The sequence below is a fragment of the Charadrius vociferus genome, unplaced genomic scaffold (assembly GCF_000708025.1).
Source record: "Charadrius vociferus isolate BGI_N301 unplaced genomic scaffold, ASM70802v2 scaffold62, whole genome shotgun sequence".
Classification (NCBI taxonomy): Eukaryota; Metazoa; Chordata; class Aves; order Charadriiformes; family Charadriidae; genus Charadrius; species Charadrius vociferus.
Genome location: NW_009647419.1, coordinates 5,052,585 through 5,070,279, shown reverse-complemented (window position 1 = coordinate 5,070,279; position 17,695 = coordinate 5,052,585). Strand labels below are relative to the sequence as shown.

The 17,695-nt window shown below is 35.0% G+C and overlaps 1 protein-coding gene across 1 annotated transcript in view; it reads right to left on the bottom strand.

Moving 5' to 3' along the window:
* Positions 1–17,695, bottom strand: part of DNAH8 (dynein, axonemal, heavy chain 8) — a 145,019-nt gene that overhangs the window by 30,835 nt on the left and 96,489 nt on the right. Inside the window, exons 64-75 of the mRNA XM_009880463.1 lie at positions 17,283–17,509; positions 16,776–16,894; positions 12,675–12,778; positions 10,970–11,146; positions 9,446–9,613; positions 8,021–8,233; positions 6,534–6,671; positions 6,076–6,203; positions 4,808–4,979; positions 3,928–4,083; positions 1,633–1,788; positions 72–254 (exon numbers count right to left, since the gene is read on the bottom strand). Coding sequence (XP_009878765.1) covers positions 72–254; positions 1,633–1,788; positions 3,928–4,083; positions 4,808–4,979; positions 6,076–6,203; positions 6,534–6,671; positions 8,021–8,233; positions 9,446–9,613; positions 10,970–11,146; positions 12,675–12,778; positions 16,776–16,894; positions 17,283–17,509 — 1,941 coding nt within the window. The remainder of the gene's footprint in view (positions 1–71; positions 255–1,632; positions 1,789–3,927; positions 4,084–4,807; positions 4,980–6,075; positions 6,204–6,533; positions 6,672–8,020; positions 8,234–9,445; positions 9,614–10,969; positions 11,147–12,674; positions 12,779–16,775; positions 16,895–17,282; positions 17,510–17,695) is intronic.

The window sequence follows — 17,695 nt, the reverse complement described above, 5'->3', positions numbered from 1 at the left end:
CTAAAAACAGATATATAATAATTAAAAAAAAAATTAAGCATCCCTATGGTTTGTGTGTAATTTTAGTTTACCTGTTTTTCAGTAAGAATTACTCTTCTCAGTAACTGATTCTCAAGTCCTTTCATTGTAACAGTAAAATCAATAATTGATGTTTTTGCATTAATTTCAGGTGTGAAAGCAGGATTGGGTAGCTTTGTTGTAATGTATAGTCTAAATGAACTCATAACATCTACTTCCTTATCACCAACTTTCACCTGTGGAGTAAGTTAGAATAGTATTAAGCCGAGGAAACTGAGCTTTATTTGACTCAATGATATTGACCAGAAAAAAAATTTACATTCTTTGAAATGCCAAAGAGAGGAAGTTTATTTCACTATTCAAATTTATCATGAAAATAACAATTGATGACCAAAGGTAGCAGTTAGGGTATATTATAAAAGTAGCATTCCCCTCCAGGTAAATATAGGGATTGCTTCCACTGTGGGTTCTAATTAATGGCTTCAGAACCATTTGGTTTAGGTTTTGTGCTTATAATCACACCTCAAATGAAGATGGTAGAAACTACTGACCTTTGGAGAAATCATTGTTCTCTTGTGTTCAGGGAAAAAAAGAAACTATTTGATCTAACAATGGAACATAAATTCTTGGAAATTAATTCTATATATATCAAGACTAGGTAGATCTTAAAAAAACTTTCCAAAGGAACTATAAATTTATTCAGAGTTTTCCACAGAAGTCAAGATATTCCAAATCAGCAGTCTAACTTGAAAGTTGCATGTGCACAAGGAAATCTGATCACTATTTATGACCCTCCAAGGCCACTTCAAATAACTGTCTAAAGGAGGAGTGGGACCAAACCACTCCCTTAAGCATATTGGTTGCTCTGGCATTCAAAGTAAAACTACTCACAAAAATAGCAATCTTTTTATTTTCATTATCATCAACAATCTTGTCTACAGTCTCTCTCATATCCCAGTCAGTTAATTAAGATTATTTGAGAAAAATACATTTCTGGTTTAGGCGAGACCGGCCACTGGGGCAAACAACAGATGCTCTCTTCTGAAATATTGTAATTTTATTTCAGGATGTTCGAAGAGAGGTTGTTTTTAAAATTTGGGAGTGATTTTTTTTATCTAATGAAGGTCAGAAAGACTCACAATTTTTCAGGGTTGGGAATATACTTAATATTATTAATAAAACTTCATACTTTTTGGGTTGTTCCATCAGCAACCAGTTCTATTCCAGATTAAAGATTCTGCAGTTGCTACAATCAGTGCTCCACACTAGTAAGAGAGAGATCTTATCAATTCTATCAATTCTGTTAAAGGGTGTAAAATGAAAGTGCTTGAAAATCAGTAGAAAGTATTGTAAGCATTCAATAGGATAAACATAACTGGTCCAGTTTGGAATCTTCAGTAGTAACTTAAGTAGTTAAACTCAAATTTTAGATGCATGAACTTACTACTCAGCTGAGGCTCTGTCTCCTATGTTTTATTAGTTCAGTTTGATTCTTCACACTACCCTACTGAATACAAAGTTTACCTGATTCAGCAGAGGTTTGGAATAAAAGGGTAAAATATTATTCATCACAAAGCTAACTACTTATTCCAGGTCTTTTGTTTGATTACTAACCTTAAAAGAAGTTCCAGATTTCATGAAATTCTTTTCTAATATATTATCAAGGATTGGATCCAACTCTTCACCTACATCTTCAATCACAAGTGATCGTCCTAGTGAAAGACTATCTTCTAGGTGTGTACGGAAATACTTGTCATTCAAAGTTGTTACCTCAAAAAGTAAATTATAAATTGATATAAGAACAAAAACATTTCTTCAAAGTCTTACATGAAAACCACAGATCTAACTATGATTTTTTTTCTGTTTTTGTTAGTTGCATTTTAAAGAAATAATAAATGTTGAACATTCAGCTATTTATGCAGAAATACTTCTTGTGTATACAATGAAAAGTACCATAAAAAGGTGACTTAAAAGATAGGCTGTAATGGAATCCACAAAACTTCATTATGAGAGTAATAATGTACCAAGTAAAACTAGTACAGCATATTGGGAATTGAAGGTGTTACATATCTGTTTGAAATCAGAGATACCTAACTTTAAATTTTCTATTCTGTATGCTGAGGACTAGATTTCCCTATTTTAGCTTTGAAGTGTTGAGAATTTCTTTCTGGAAACCTGAATTCAGTCTAACAGATGAATTACAGTTACAGTATTATGAACTCAGATGTTTGAAATATCATGAAATCGTATTCATAATATCTGAAATCATTAAAAGACACGAATAAATAAATAAACCACTAATTTTGTATTGCTTCCTAGATTTTTACTTTCATAAAGTTCTCATATTACTTTCCAGATCTTCTCTACAGGTATGAAATAGGGCATTCTACTGAAAAACAGCTTTGCAGAAAAAGACCTTGGGCTCCTGGTGGACAACAAGTTGGGCATAAACCAGCCATCTGCCTTTGCAGCAAAGGCCAACAGCGTTCTGGGCTGCATTAGAAAAAACATTACCAGCAGGTTGAGGAAGGCGATCCTTTACCTCTACTCAGTACTGGAGACATATCTGGAGTACTCTGTCCAGTTTTGGGCTCCCCAGTATAAGAGAGACACTGAATTGAGTCCAGCAAAGGACCACTAAGATTATTAAGGGATTGGAGCACTTGACGTACGAAGAAAGCTGAGACAGCTGGCATTATTTAGCATCAAGAAGGCTCACAGGTATTTATGTATGTATATAAACACCTGGTGAGTGAGAATGAAGAACAGGAAGACTGACTCCTCTTAGTGGCACACAGTAACAGGACAAGGTGTAATGGGCACAAATTGAAATAGAGGTCATTCCATTTAAACATAAGCAAAAAGCCCCACAACACTTTATTGTGAAGGTGGTTGAAGACTAAAACAGGTTGCCCAAAGAGGTGGTGACGTATTCAAAACCCAACTCGACACAGTCCTGGGCAACCTGCTTTAGTAGATCCTGCTCTGAGCAAGGAGGCTGGACTAGATGATCTTCAGAGATCCCTTCCAACCTCAACTTTTCTGTGGTTCTGACAGTTTGCTTTATTAACGATAAAACGATAAGCAAGAATTTCACATTCACTGTACTCCAAGACTTAAAATCTTCAAAATCTAGAGAACTCCAAAAATTTATTGAGATTCAGGAGGACATGTGAGATTTTGCAACATCCAGGTTAAGGGTTTTAAAATGCATGTTCCTTTTCCAATGCTACTTACTTGTGAAAAATTAATTTGTGATGCAAACTACAGGTGACATGTGAACATTTTTGCATTATATTTCATGAGCGGACATTTAACCCTACTGGCTTAAGCTATAAGAGAGCTATTAAAGTAGCTGTAACATTAGAATAGACAGCCTTGTCTAGGGTTTGGTTTCAACTGGTTGTCCTCAATTAACTTTTGTAGCAGTAACTTCATGTACAAATTCTATCTTGGGTTCTAAATTCTGGACTGCATCAGTTTAAGTACTTTGCCAACATTTTCAAAGCCGTAAGTTATCCTGCCTTTGTAATCTTACTAACAGTTGCCCAATTTAGTCTCATTTAGTAATTTTGTATTACACGCTTGCTATACTTTTCACCACTTTGCCCTCTGTATAGAGAATACACTCACCAATTTTTAACACCAGGCTACCTCCTTCTCTTTCATACTTCTTCCTAGATTTCATAACAGTATTTCCTTACTATATAATCCTTTCCAAGTCCTTGAATGGGATTTACAGCTCTTGCCAAGTTCCCTACCGATGCATCTAAATCACTGTCACTCTCCACACAAGCTAAAGTTATCTCAGATACACATGTATGAGTTACACTGACTCAAATGTAGACACACTCTAAAGCAATGTTTGAAGGAATCATATAGCACATTATTCCTTTAAACACTGTTCACCTGTAATTCATTATTCTGTTCTTTCTTTTTAATCCATGATTTCCCTTGAGTTTGTGGATCTACCAAAAGGGGATATCTAGTCGCCTTAGTGACAATGATACCATTCTGAATTGAGAGATCATCTCCAGGCAGTCCTTGAAGATTCCACTCACTAATCTGAAGAATAAAAATAATAATAAAAAAAAAGCAGATGGAAAAATATTTTCAGAATTTCATTTTTATGGATATCTCTAACTATATAGAATGATAAAAATATATTTTAAATATAATTAATTAATATATTTTAAAAAAATATATAGTGTAAGGAAGTCAAAAGGCAGCTGATAGCCAAATTAAACATTGGGATCAATGAAGAGAAAACCAGACTAAGAGAGCTTTTGGGGCTCAATATTTACTGAAGGAAACTCAAAGATTCTGGCTTTGTCCTCTGTTTGGTTCCTCATATATTCACATCGAATGAAAAGACTTTATGCATTCTTTTTTAAATGTTCTCTTTGATATAAAATTTATTTTTGAAACCAGACCCAGATAATATTAACAGAACCAAAAGCTAACAACCAAACCCACTGTTTTAGTAGATATGTGATCTATAGCTGTGGTGATGGGCTCTCAAAATAAGATACTTGAAAGTACACTGTCTTACTGGCAACTATCTAATACGTCACTTGTTTATAATATATAACTTGTTTATCTATCTAAACATTGCTTAGTACTCAGATGTTTAGTGGAAATTGCCAAGAACATTTGGAAACCCCAGAACTACACAGCACAGCAATATTCAGGATTATAGTTCTGTTCAAGTCAAGCATAATGCTGGTGAACAGTCACAGAATACGTTCATTGAAATGAAAATGAAACCCACTAAGCACCAAGAACTTACTGTTGGCGGATCTACCAACATAGAAATCAGGTTCAAGTTTTCAGAAAAGGGGATTTTATGGGCTCTCATCTCTGCTTCCCATAAATCTTTAAGCAAAAGCTTCCTGAAATTTTGATTAAAAGGTCCACAGTATGAAAGAAAACCTGTGCAGAGCAGTACATCTCCCACAAGTCTAGAAAAGGAACACAATCACAATTAAAAGGTGATGTACAATAATTTTAATTGATTTAAGACAACCAGCTTTTGAAACATAAGAACACCTGTTCTGAGGACAATTTAAGGAGAAAACTGTTGCTCTTTGAGAACAGCAGTTTCTTTGTGTTTCCAAAATATTTTTGTGGCAAAACTTAAGACTAGTATTGTATGAAAACATTATCTTCGGCCCTACAAAGTAATAAAGCCCTGATGACAACTATTCCTTCTTTCATAACTGAAGCAAGAAATTGATTTATTTCTTAAAAGTAGGTCTGCAACACAATCTTTAGCAAAAGATACAAACTTAATTCTCTTTGAATGAGTAGAGCTCATCAGAAATGCCCAATTTCCCCATAGGGAATATATGGAAACAGAAGCATTCCACAGAAGCTGAGCCTAAACTTTCAGGCTCTTTACCTTTAGCAAGCATTTTGGCAGGTTTCCTGTTTTCTAGACAACTAGGACCTCTGGCTCCTAAGCTGCTCAACATTTTGTCATTTGGACAGCAGCACAATGGGGACTCCCAAGTTTCCAAGTTTCTTAGAACAAGGTCTACTGTCCCACCTGTGTTTCAAAACACAGACTACAGGACAAAGGTTATCATCTGGTCTCTAGGCCTCCTTCTTCCATTCAAATATGCCAAAATTGATATCAAAAGGAATGCTTCTTTTCCTATTCAGTATTAAGGTAGGAATCCTTCACATTTGCCTTCTCAGTGTCAGCCTTAGATCATCCCTACCTCCCACCTATTGGAAATAGTGGAATGAGGTGCAGTGTTAGGGGGTCAGGAGAGGCAGCTGTAACACAGGCACATAATTGCACTAGAAATAATCCCTTTGAAGATAAATTCCAAAATTGGAGGTATTGTTCTGAACTGAAATACAAGCAACTCAGCACTCAGGCATTCACTTATGGGAGAAAAATTCAAATTTCAGGATGGTTCACTTTATTGTGTAACTACATTAAGATTTCCAGGAGGAAAATAAAGTACAACTATTAAAGCTATTAAATTTCTAACTAGCTCTTCTGTTTTACACATATTTTAGATTTTTTTTCTCTGATGAATTTGATACCTGTTAATCCGAGATTTAAATTCTTTACTCTGCTGAGTCCACCTAACTTTCTCTCCACTCAGTCCATCTATAAGCGCAGAGGCTGCTTGCATCTTTCTTCTGCATGTTTCTGCATCGTTCAGTAAGTCCTAAAATTGAAAAAATGCCCTACATAATTTAATAATAGAATGCAAAAATCTAAAAGGTTATCTTATATATTTTTTCATCCTCTTATTATGACCATTTTATTTATTTAAAACTCATTTTTGAGAACTCTAAGTACATCTACTGTCTAATATGTTCCTGTTCACAGAAAGAAGGAAATATGAAAGAACATAGATTTAAATCTCTTATTTTTATATGTGAACCCCATCTATGTTATTCAAGATAGCAGGCCCTAAATGTGTGTATCAATTCCTGATTACATAACAGTATTGTATGCAAGCACTTTTCATAATACTAAAATACTTTTATCTTACCATTTTCTCCTTCATTGCTGCATCAAACTTTGCCTGTACTTTATCCAGTTCAGCTTGCTTTTCATCTAATGCCTCCTGAGCCTTTGCTAATTCTGCATTAGCTATTTTCAGGTAGCCTTCCTGTTTTGCCAAGTTAGCCTGCAAAGAGAAGAAATATTAAAACAATAACCATACAAGATTTGAATATAATTTAATTATTTTAAGCCTGATTAGTTTGTATTCATGAGACAATAATACATCAAAATAACTTTTCATATTTATATAAATATTAAAAATATTTAATCTGAAAACGATGTCACATATATACTGCAGATACGATTTTTTTGTTAAATAACAATGTAGCACTTAAGGTTCCTACTATATATTGTCAACTTCACTTCTTTTAAAAAAATTTACAGTTAAAGAAACTGGTTAAGGAAGTAAGATTTTTGATCTCTACATATTGATCAGCTTAGAGGAACAATCACTCAATCTTCTTGCTTGATTAAATGCTTTATTATCTCTTTTTTATTTGTACATTCTGTAGTAATCAACAATCATAACAACAGGAGATTGGTCCTTTATCACCTAACAATATAGCTTTTACCCACTAGAAAACCATACTCCTAAAATAGTGAATCTTCCCATTGCTCCTAAACTGTTTATGCTGAACACAAGAAATTCATGAAGTAATTTTTTGAATCATCCACCTGCATTACTGTTGCTTTTGTAAATAACACTTCTACCAGTGACAAAAAATGTGGAAAAGATTTTGAATCACCATTCACATGCTTTCCCCTTTTACATTTTTCTTTGTCTTTTTTTTTAATATATAAACTGTGCTACATGTAGGAATTAAATACCTGTTTTAGAATCCAAAAAGCACAATGACTGCATTTGAGCTTCTATATGGTCTTTACTTCTGATAAAATTTTTCATTCAAATGTTCACAAACATCAAAAAGAACACCCACATTAAAGTAAAAATTACTCTTAAAAATGTTTTACTCAGTTTGGTTCCCACTATTGCAACATATCTTCTTTATTGATGTGAGCTCTGAATCTCTTCAGAATGCCAATATTTGGACAAAGTATCAGTCTTCCATTACAAGTTATTGTGTGAAAGCAAAGAAGGTAAAATAGCTGCAAACAGAGGTTTGCAGGACTCTTCATAACGAGAAGGAATGAAGATCCTCTCCTGTACAACTTTTAAAAACGATTATAAACTAATTATAACATAACATAACCAAAGACTGAAAACAGCTTTCACTGTACACAGTAAACCAGAGCACACAAATTTAATCTAGGCTATTTTTTTGTTCCGTGTTCTGTCTAGAATCAAGAAAGGATATGAGGGTTTTTCTGCTCTTATCATCCTTAGCCATAAAGTCTACAGGCAATTATGTCTGAATAAAGTTATCTAAATATATTTTTAAATCCTACTGCTATTAAAATAAATGAACTTAAATTACACAGAAATCATACACAAAGCAAGAGATGATGTATTACCTTAAGAGGTAAGACTTCTCTGTTAACACCATAAAATATTGCCATGGCTTGTGTCCAAGAGAGGAGTCCTGCCACATTACCACACACCTTTTTACCACACTCTAGTGTATAGTCTTCCATGTTAAAGTAAGGCTGGAGTAATTCTACTGTCTCTTCATTGATTGTATCCTTAGGAAACTGCTGTAGACTCTGCAAGAATGGGCCACTCATAAGCTGCAAAAAACAACACAGGATATTTATAAGCTATTTGCATATCTTACATTCAAAAGCTTGTTCTTAGGTGAGTATGTTAAAAAAATGTTCCTACAATTCTTCTGTAAAAAGAAGTAATTCATACAGTTAATAAGTGTGCTATTCAGTTGTTAACTTCTCCCACATGCCTTCAATTATTTTAAAGCTTTAAGCAGTTACACTGCAGTAACTAGGCTTCCAAGTTGTTGATGTACTTCCTATCTTCTGTATTCCTGTGTTGCCATTTAAAAAGCATTTAAGAACGAGCATTTAAGAAAAAAAAAAAAGAACCAAGATAAAGCCTCAGAGATACGCTTGTAACTTACCTAACGAACAGCAAAATAAAAACCTGCTTATGTGTTTGTGAAATGTGATCTAATTTCTCCTGGAAAGTGAAATCATTGGTTTTAAGTTTTTTCTAACAAATGTTTAACATGTTAAAGGCAACTTATGGAATAACTGCTTATACCATTTCAGTATGTCAGTGGAAAATAAAAAAGTTTTGATAATTTCTTAATTCCTGGAAAAGCTTAAATAAAAAGCAAGAGCTCTATTCATATCCAAACTATGTAATTTTTCTTCATTTGCATGACAAAAAAATTTGAGGCAGTCATATTGGCAAATTAATATGCTAACAGTGGTAGGATATAATTTTAATAATGGTAGGAGAAGGTATGGAAATAAAAGAATATCATGAAAGAAGATCAAAGTCCAGAAGCAAGAGATGGCTGTTTAATCAAGGAATTTGGGCCAGGAATATTGTAATGCAGAATGGGAAAACCCACTGTCTCTTAGTCAGTCAAATAATTTTTCAAACAATCAAGGAGCCTGGGAGAATCAGAAAAGTCTGTTTAAATGTGAACCTAGAAGTTCCCAAAGAGAGAGGATTTTTCCAGAATGCCCTTATCTCATGCATGGCTAACATGATTGGTATGATTTATTTATTTGCCATGAGGTCCCATGCCAGGACCGTGACAAGGAAAATTTTAAGCTCCTGCTGCCAAAGTCTCTAAGCAATTAACCTACTACTTGCTACCAAATAAACTCTATTTATATACTATGCCTATCTTAAAACCACATGTTTGCATTTTTACAAAATCCTGTCCTGTTTTGAGTAAACAGCATCATAAATTCTCTGATATGCAGACTGCTATTTCTGATGTTTAAGAAACACTCTTTGAAAACTCTACTTACTTTTAATGATTCTCCCCACGATGGCTTGCAGCAAGGCTTTTCTGGATCCATGGTAACTGGATCTACTTGCTTTTGGAACAGTAGCAGACAGCAGTCCATGATCCTCATAATTAGGTGAGGAGGTTTTGCGAGTTTTCTAACAGTAGCAATATCCACTGGTTTGATGGTCTATTTGAAGAAAAATGTAACAATGCTGCATCAATACCATTATTCTATTTTCCCATTCAATATCTTGATTTTAATGTTTGTTTTTCGTACTTTTCTCTGAAGCAAGTTTGTACTAAGTACATACCAAAAAAAAAAAAAAAAAAGAGTAACTAGGCTTACCTTAATAAATTTCATAGTTTCACGAAACTTTAAGGATTTTAATGAATAAGACAAGAATATTTTCCCAGTGCTAAAGACATCACTCAAAAATCAAATTTAAATACACGAACAGCAGTATTAATTTAACTTGTCAGTCTAAGTGACTAAAGAAAAGCATATTGTAAAATTCTATAGGACTTGATTAAAAGTAGTTTCCTTGGCAAAACGGTATTTTTGATTTTTAATGATTAAGTGACATCATTTATTCCCAGATGGATTTGGTTATTTTAGTTGGTTTTTAAGTTATTATAGACATGAGATACAACTTTTCTACTTCATTTTCTCACAGCATCACTGACACTGCTTAGTTCAATAACATGAAAATAATAAATGACTGCAAACTTCAAAACTAACACATTAATTTCTGTCTACAAAATACACGCATGCCACTGCCTGGCTAGAAGGAATAGTTACAGACACGTTATAGAAACCACAGGATAATGTATGAGTCCACACATTTTGTAAGTTTTGTGACCATTTTTGGAAGTCTCATTTATCTCATTATCTAAACATCAGTGTAAGAGCAAACAATGCTCCTTTTCTTGCTTTTTGTGTCACTTAAATTCTGGTAACTGGAACAGAAGGCCTTACAAATATTGATTTCTGATTCATTGATTTCTGATTCTAGAGTTCTTTTCTTTTTAATTCTTCAGAGCAGAATAATGAAATTATTTAGTGCAGCAATGCCTCCAAATTTCTTAACCCTGATTCTGAGACCCATAATCCCCTTTGTTTCCTCTTTCTCTCCTAATTAAATGGGTTTTTTTTCGGTGAAGGAAGAGATATCTTTCTTTTAAGAGGAATAAAAGGCTACAACTAGTTAAGTATGAAGAAAAAACATTCTTTTAGCATAAGAAATATTCTCTTGAATTCAGAAGAACATATTCTAAAGGCATCTGAAACTTTTTGGAAAGATTTACATCTTCATAATGATAAAGTATTAGGGTGGAAGAACAACATATACCATAAAATAACCTCTATGTGTTTAAAGCAAAATGTAAGCTCCATAAATATTCATCAGAGACATGGCCACCAACTGTGAAGAGTTGGTGACAGCAGTCAAAACAAAGTGACAATTACGTGTTGGTGGCTTTAGCCTTTCTTTCACAGGTGACTCAAACACTGCTAAACTAATAAAAAGGTAAGAATTTTATTCACATTCAGTGCAGCTTCTGCTTCTTCTAATGCTGGTTTAGCTGCCTCCAGTTTACTCTCTGCTTTCACTTTTTCTAAATCAATTTCATCTACGATTTTTTGTGCTTTATCTTTCACACCTTGGACTTCATTTTTTACTTTAGCTGCAGCTTCAGCACTTTCTGTGACTTCTGCTAGTACCTGGAATTGACAATAAATGTATAAAATGTATAAATAAAAATGGTGGAACAAGCGATTAAGTTATCAGACACAAGACAAAACATATGTATACAGAAAAATACGAAACTAACTCTAACTACAAATGGCATTATAGAATTATGGAATAAAAATGAACACAATTTACAGAATGTCCACAAATAAAAATAAAAATAGTATAGCTAATAAAATTAATGGAAGATGGTAGAACACCTGCACCAATGGTCAGCCTCTCTTTTACTCCTTTAGTCTAAATGGACTCATTTTTAACTAGTCTATTCAAAGAAAAGCCCTATGTGAATTCACAGAATGAAGTTATCCGCTTGTGTATGGTTCTTCAGTACATATAGTCTTAATTCTCTTGTGCATGTGTGACGTACGGTTGGTGTCAGAATGTTTTTTGACCAGTATCACCTATAGGGTCAAGGCTAGTACTCTGTACACATTTACAAGAATATAAATAATGCTGTCAAACACCTGTGAGAAAAAAAGACTGCTAAAATCCCCAAATCCCTCAATATTTTTGGGGTGAAATCCAACTCTGGTTTCCATAGGGCTCAGTACAAAGGGAAATAAATAAATATATATAATATGAGCAATATTACATGTAGTTTAAATAAAAGTCTCTTCTTTTATTATTTCTCCATATGTCTTCTACTTCTGACGACCCAGTAGTGCCCCACTGAAAAAGCTGACAACTAAGAGGCTATGTGAATGATTGCTAGAGAGCTTTTTCAAAACGTGTATCAAATATAAATATCAAACAAAGTGAACTCTACCAGCATATCTGTCATAATCCTGAAATATAAGAAGTGTAATTTCATCCCTTTCTGTCATAATTTTCTCTCTTATGAGATAAAAGGCCCTGAAGAATGCAGGCGGTCCCTTAGCCATCATTGGCCAAAAGTTTCCTCTCTGGTGAACATTAAATATGCACCATCATAGCATTATGGTAGCCTTCAGAAAATAGGATGCCTGTATTAATACATTCCCTGACATATATTTCCAGGGAGTAATTTTGGAAACTAGATTTCTACCAGACCACCAATTCAGGAACACAGGGACATCTTGTTAATGTAAGACAAAATATGAAGCTGAACTGTGATAGAATTTTTTCTAAGGAGTTTTGAAATACTAAAGTCTCGTTATCATCTGTTAACTTCTTAGCTGCAATAAGTGCACATTTAACCCCAAATTTAATAAACGTCAATCAAGCACAATAAAACAACCGTGAAACAAAAAATGAAACCCGATGCTTATAGGAGTGGGTAAAAAATGGGAGGAGAACAAGGCAAACAACCTCTGTTGCAGTCTTAAAGTGCACTTAGAAGCACTTTCAGAAGCAAATGCTGAACCAACATGCTACAGAGAGAGGACTGAGACCTCATTTTAGACCACAACGCATATTTTTTGGCTTGTAACAATTATGAGAAAATTCTGCAATAGCACTTTATGCCACTATATATCCTGGTTTTGTCCACTGCCTTTTGCTATTTAACACTTAAGTACTTACTTTATCTGCCTTAACAGATGCCAAAGCTAGTTCCTTCTCCTTAATGACCAACTCCCGAGAGAGTTTAGCAACAGATTCACTGGCCTCCATCAGCTTAGACAGACCTATTAAGTAAAAGATAAAATTCAGAAAAATGAAAACTCTTTTTTTCCTAGTTAGATAATACAAACTAGCTCTAGGATGCCAAATGCCTTGTACCTTGTGTTCTCATTTAAATTTGTGTAAAGGAGAGAAAGTGGGTGTAAGCAGTCATACTGTCATGATTGTGCTTAGTATTCAGTTTTCATGGATATAAATAATTTCACAATTACGTGCAAAACGATTATAAATGAGGTTGATTCTTCAAAAGAGGAATCCATACTCTGTAGTTTTAATTTGTTATAGCTGTAAACAGGACCTAAGAGTGCATAGCTGCAATATTATCTGCAAAAAATATATCCTTACACTTATTATATAGACAACTTAGAGAGAGAAAAAAAAAGGAAAAAGGGACAAAGGGAAAAAGGGAAAGGGAAAAAAAAGAAAAAGGAAAAAAGGGCAGGTATGTGAAGGACATCTTGTGTCATAAAGTCACAGGACAATCAGAAAATCAGACTAATACAGCATTTGTATCACTGCATGAGGAAATGACATAAATATTAAATGGAGAAATTATTATCTATTAAATAATAAATTGTAAATATTATATAGGCAAATAATATCAATAAATAATACCAATGAGACCTACAGACAGCTGAAAGTAGCCTCATGATCAGAGGCTCTGGTTCTCTTTAGGGACTTCAACCACACTGATGTTTGCTGGAAAGGCAACAGAGTCAGGCATGCACAGTCCAGGAGGTTTCTGCAGAGCATTGATGATAGCTTGTTGACACGAGTGGTAGAGGAACCAATGAGGAAAGGTTCACTTCTGGACCTTGTGCTGACAAACAAAGAAGGACTAGTTGGGGATGTGAAGGCTGGGGATAGCCTTGGCTGCAGTGACCACGAGATGGTGAAGTTCAGGGTCCTATGTGAAAGAAGCTGGGCAAAAAGTAGAATTACAACCCTGGACTTCAGGAGAGCTGACTTTGGCCTCTTCAAAGACCTACTTGGAGGAATCCCATGGGCCAGGGCTCTAGAAGGAAGGGGGGGGGGGGTAAGAAATCTGGTTAATATTCAAGCACCACTTCCTCCAAGCTCAAGATCAGTGTATCCCCATGAGTAAGAAATGAGGGAAAGGAGGCAGGAGACCTGCATGGATGAGCAAGAAGCTTCTGGAAAAACTCAAATGGAAGAAGGAAGTCTACAGAATGTGGAAAAAGGGACTGGCCACTTGGGAGGAATATAGGAACATTGTCAGAGTATGCAGGTATTAAACAAGGAAGGCTAAGGCCCACTTGGAATTAAACCTGGCAAGGGATGTCAAGGACAATAAGAAGGGCTTCAAGTACATCAGTAGCAAAAGGAAGACTAGGCAAAATGTGGGCCCGCTGCTGAAGGAGGTAGGTGCCCTGGTGATGGAGGGTGCAGAGAAAGCAGAGTTACTGAATGCCTTCTTTGGTTCAATCCTTATGGCTCAGGCCAGCCCTGAGGAACCCCAGACCCCAGAGGCAAGGGAGAGAGCCTGGAGAAAGGAAGACTTTCCCTTGGTCAAGGACAATCAGGTTTGAGATCATTTAGGCAAACTCGACACCTATAAATCCATGGGCCCTGATGGGATGCACCCACGGGTGCTGAGAGAGCTGGCAGATGTTATCGTGAAGCCACTCTCCATTATCTTTGAAAGGTCATGGAGAATGCGAGAGATGCCTGAGGACTGGAAGAAAGCCAACGTCATGCCAGTCTTCAAAAAGTGTAAGAAGAAGGACCTGGGAAACTACGGGTCAGTCAGTTTACCTCCATCCCTGGAAAGGTGATGGAACACTTCATTCTGGAGGTCATCTGTAAGCATGTAGAGGAACAGGTTATCGGGAGTGGCCAATGTAGATTCACCAAGGGGAAATGACGTTTGACGAATCTGAAAGCCTTCTACGATGGCACGACTGGCTGGGTAGATGAGAGGAGAGAAGTGGACATTGTCTACCTCAACTCAGCAAGGCTTTTGACACTATCTCCCACAACATCCTCATAGGCAAGCTTAGGAAGCGTTGGTTAGATAAATGGATGGTAAGCTGGATTGAGAACTGCCTGAATGGTAGAACTCAGAATGTTGTGGCGTAGTCTAGTTGGAGGCCTGTAACTAGCAGTGCTACCCAGGGGTCAGTACTGCATCCAGTCTTGTTCAACAGATTCATCAACGACCTGGATGAGGGGATAGCCTGTACCTTCAGCAAGTTTGCTGATGACACGAAACTGGGAGGAGTGGCTGACACAACAGAAGGCTGTGCTGCCATTCAGCGAGACCTGGATAGGCTAGAGTGTTGGGCAGAGAGAAACTCACATCATTCTATCCTTCAATGATAACTCCATGTAAGACCGTTACTGATATCAGCTACAACTTATCTAAAGCAAGTTAAAAAGTCATCATATGTTTTGAACCTACTGAGAGAATCAAAGTAATATTTATCTCATGTCAATGTATTTTTTAACTTGCCTGAATGAGGACTGCAGGAACGCAGTGAATATAGAAAAATCATAAAAATCTGTACTAAGATACTAAGCCACACTAATCTTAGCACCTCAAGGATGTAATTTACGTGACTTTTAATTAGGAGGAGATCTAGCAACAAGTTGCTCAAATGAACGACATGCCTACTTTGTCAAAGCTAAACTGAGGTTTTCTTGCAGAACCACAGTTCTATACAAAAAGACACTATCTACACAGGTGGTGCTCTACCAAGGATTCCCCAGACGGATTCTGAGAGAAGACACAAGATGTTAAGCAACCAGAAATAATTGTAGTTGTCACTGGATATCAGTTTTTTCCTCATCTGTTTTACAAGATTTTTCACCCAAAGTGACAAAGCAGAAAAGAGATTAGTTCTATCTTTCAAAATACATTGCATGAATAGATACTACAGTGCTGACAAGCACACTTTCAGTATGCTTGAGCCAGGGACTTTTCTAGAAATCAGTATTTATTGAGGTATTTCTTATAATTTTGCTACTTTACAAGCATCTTGAATTGGGCCAGACATCATTACACACAGGAAAAACATTTCAACACAGAGATGAAAAGAGCTGAGTTTAATAATGTAAAATTTAAATCCCATCTCAGGATAATCTCCTAACAAACTGAAATAACTTTCAAGGTTAATAATTTTCATGTTCTAAATTTTTTTGATATTAAGTGATGAAAGACTAACAATTAAAGGAGGGATGTGTGAGATAGTAGTTAAATTATTCATAACAAACTTTTTGAGAAAGTTTCTTAGGATGCAGTAAACAGTGGAGCATGTTTGGAGTCAGGAATGACCAGTATTTTTGTTGTTTTGTAATACATCTTTTCTATGCAAGTGAAAATATTTAGAATATTTTCTAACTGGCATGAGTACTGCCCATAAGCTGACCGACATCATTTTCTGAGCATCAATGATATAAAGATGCTGCAGCAGGAGACATATACGTACATGGTCATTTTGTTTAGAATATCACATAAGGAATTAGTGATAATATCATATGAGAGGCTAAGAAAATATTATCCACACATGAAATCTTCTTGACAGTGCTGAAGCTACTTAGGTTACTTCTTTTAAATTATTTTTGAAAACAGAAGAACTGGAGAAAGAATACAAATAAAATCCCATCCTCAGAAATCTTCAAGTCTCTTGGACTTTATTCTCATCTCAAGCGGGACTAACGATAAGTTCTGATTTCTATAACTGGCAACAGATCCAGACAGGGAAATTTGCATAACATGAAAATATTGAGGATCACTTACTGCTCTACAGTCCACTCTAATTCAGCAGTTTGTAAATACAATAAATACCTACATGTTCTTATTCTATGTTTTTGTAAGAAAAACATTGTGAACTGGTGATAGCTGGAGTGTTTAAAAATATTTTTGAACTGTGATCCAGCAGAACTGGTTTTAAGTGATCACTGAATAAGTAGTCAAATATTCAAAATACACATCATTTAATACCAAACATGGAAATACATGTTTATCCCTATTTTGCTTACCAATTTGCATACGTTCAGCTTGTTCATTAATAATCTTTAACTGTTCAGTATAAACTTCTTTGTAGCCATTGATGAAAGAGAGATAGGATTTAGGTGTTACATAAGTTCTTCTTCGATACCTAAAACATAGTATATTGGCAATATCAACTTAGTATATATTTTTTACGTGTACAACATTTCATTACTTCCAATGAAACAGAAGATTATCTAAATCAAGTCTTTAATTCAGTTAAAATCAAATTTCTTCATAACGCAAACCCTTATTTCCAATTAGGTTTTTTTAATCCACATATGCAATGTTAAAGATCATTAAATAGTGGGAATGAAGATAATGAATTTGCTACATAATAGTAATTGCTTTTCATGGCCTTTGCATATATTGATATAGCAGATTTATTTTTGTATTAGCCTTAAAAGACAATTATTGGTTCAAACAACACAAGTTCAAAAAACACTAACAGTAGCAACACTTTCGGGATTAATTATTGCATTTGTATAAAATATTACCTTTGGAAATAATTCTCACAGCTTTCTGAAACTATATCATGAAAGAGACCCATGGTTTCCACTATTTGTGTTTTAACTGATCCAGAGCAGACCATATTAAATTCTGAAAGAAAATAACTGGCTACGGCTACAAGAGCCTCCTTGGGCCATCGACTGAACCAATCCATGGTGCACCCTGATATGAGACCAGGAAATTTCAAAGAACGTGCACGGAATTTCTCACCAACCTAAAGAGAGTAACACTGTTAATTTACATTATGATACTTAATTGGCTCGATCAAAATGTTTAATTCATATGAACAACTAAATAGTCTATTATTTTCTTGCTAATTTTCTGCTTAGAACAACCTGAACAGTTTTTTCTTTATATAAGTATTATGCTAAATTTCCAACATTCAATATTTTATGAAATT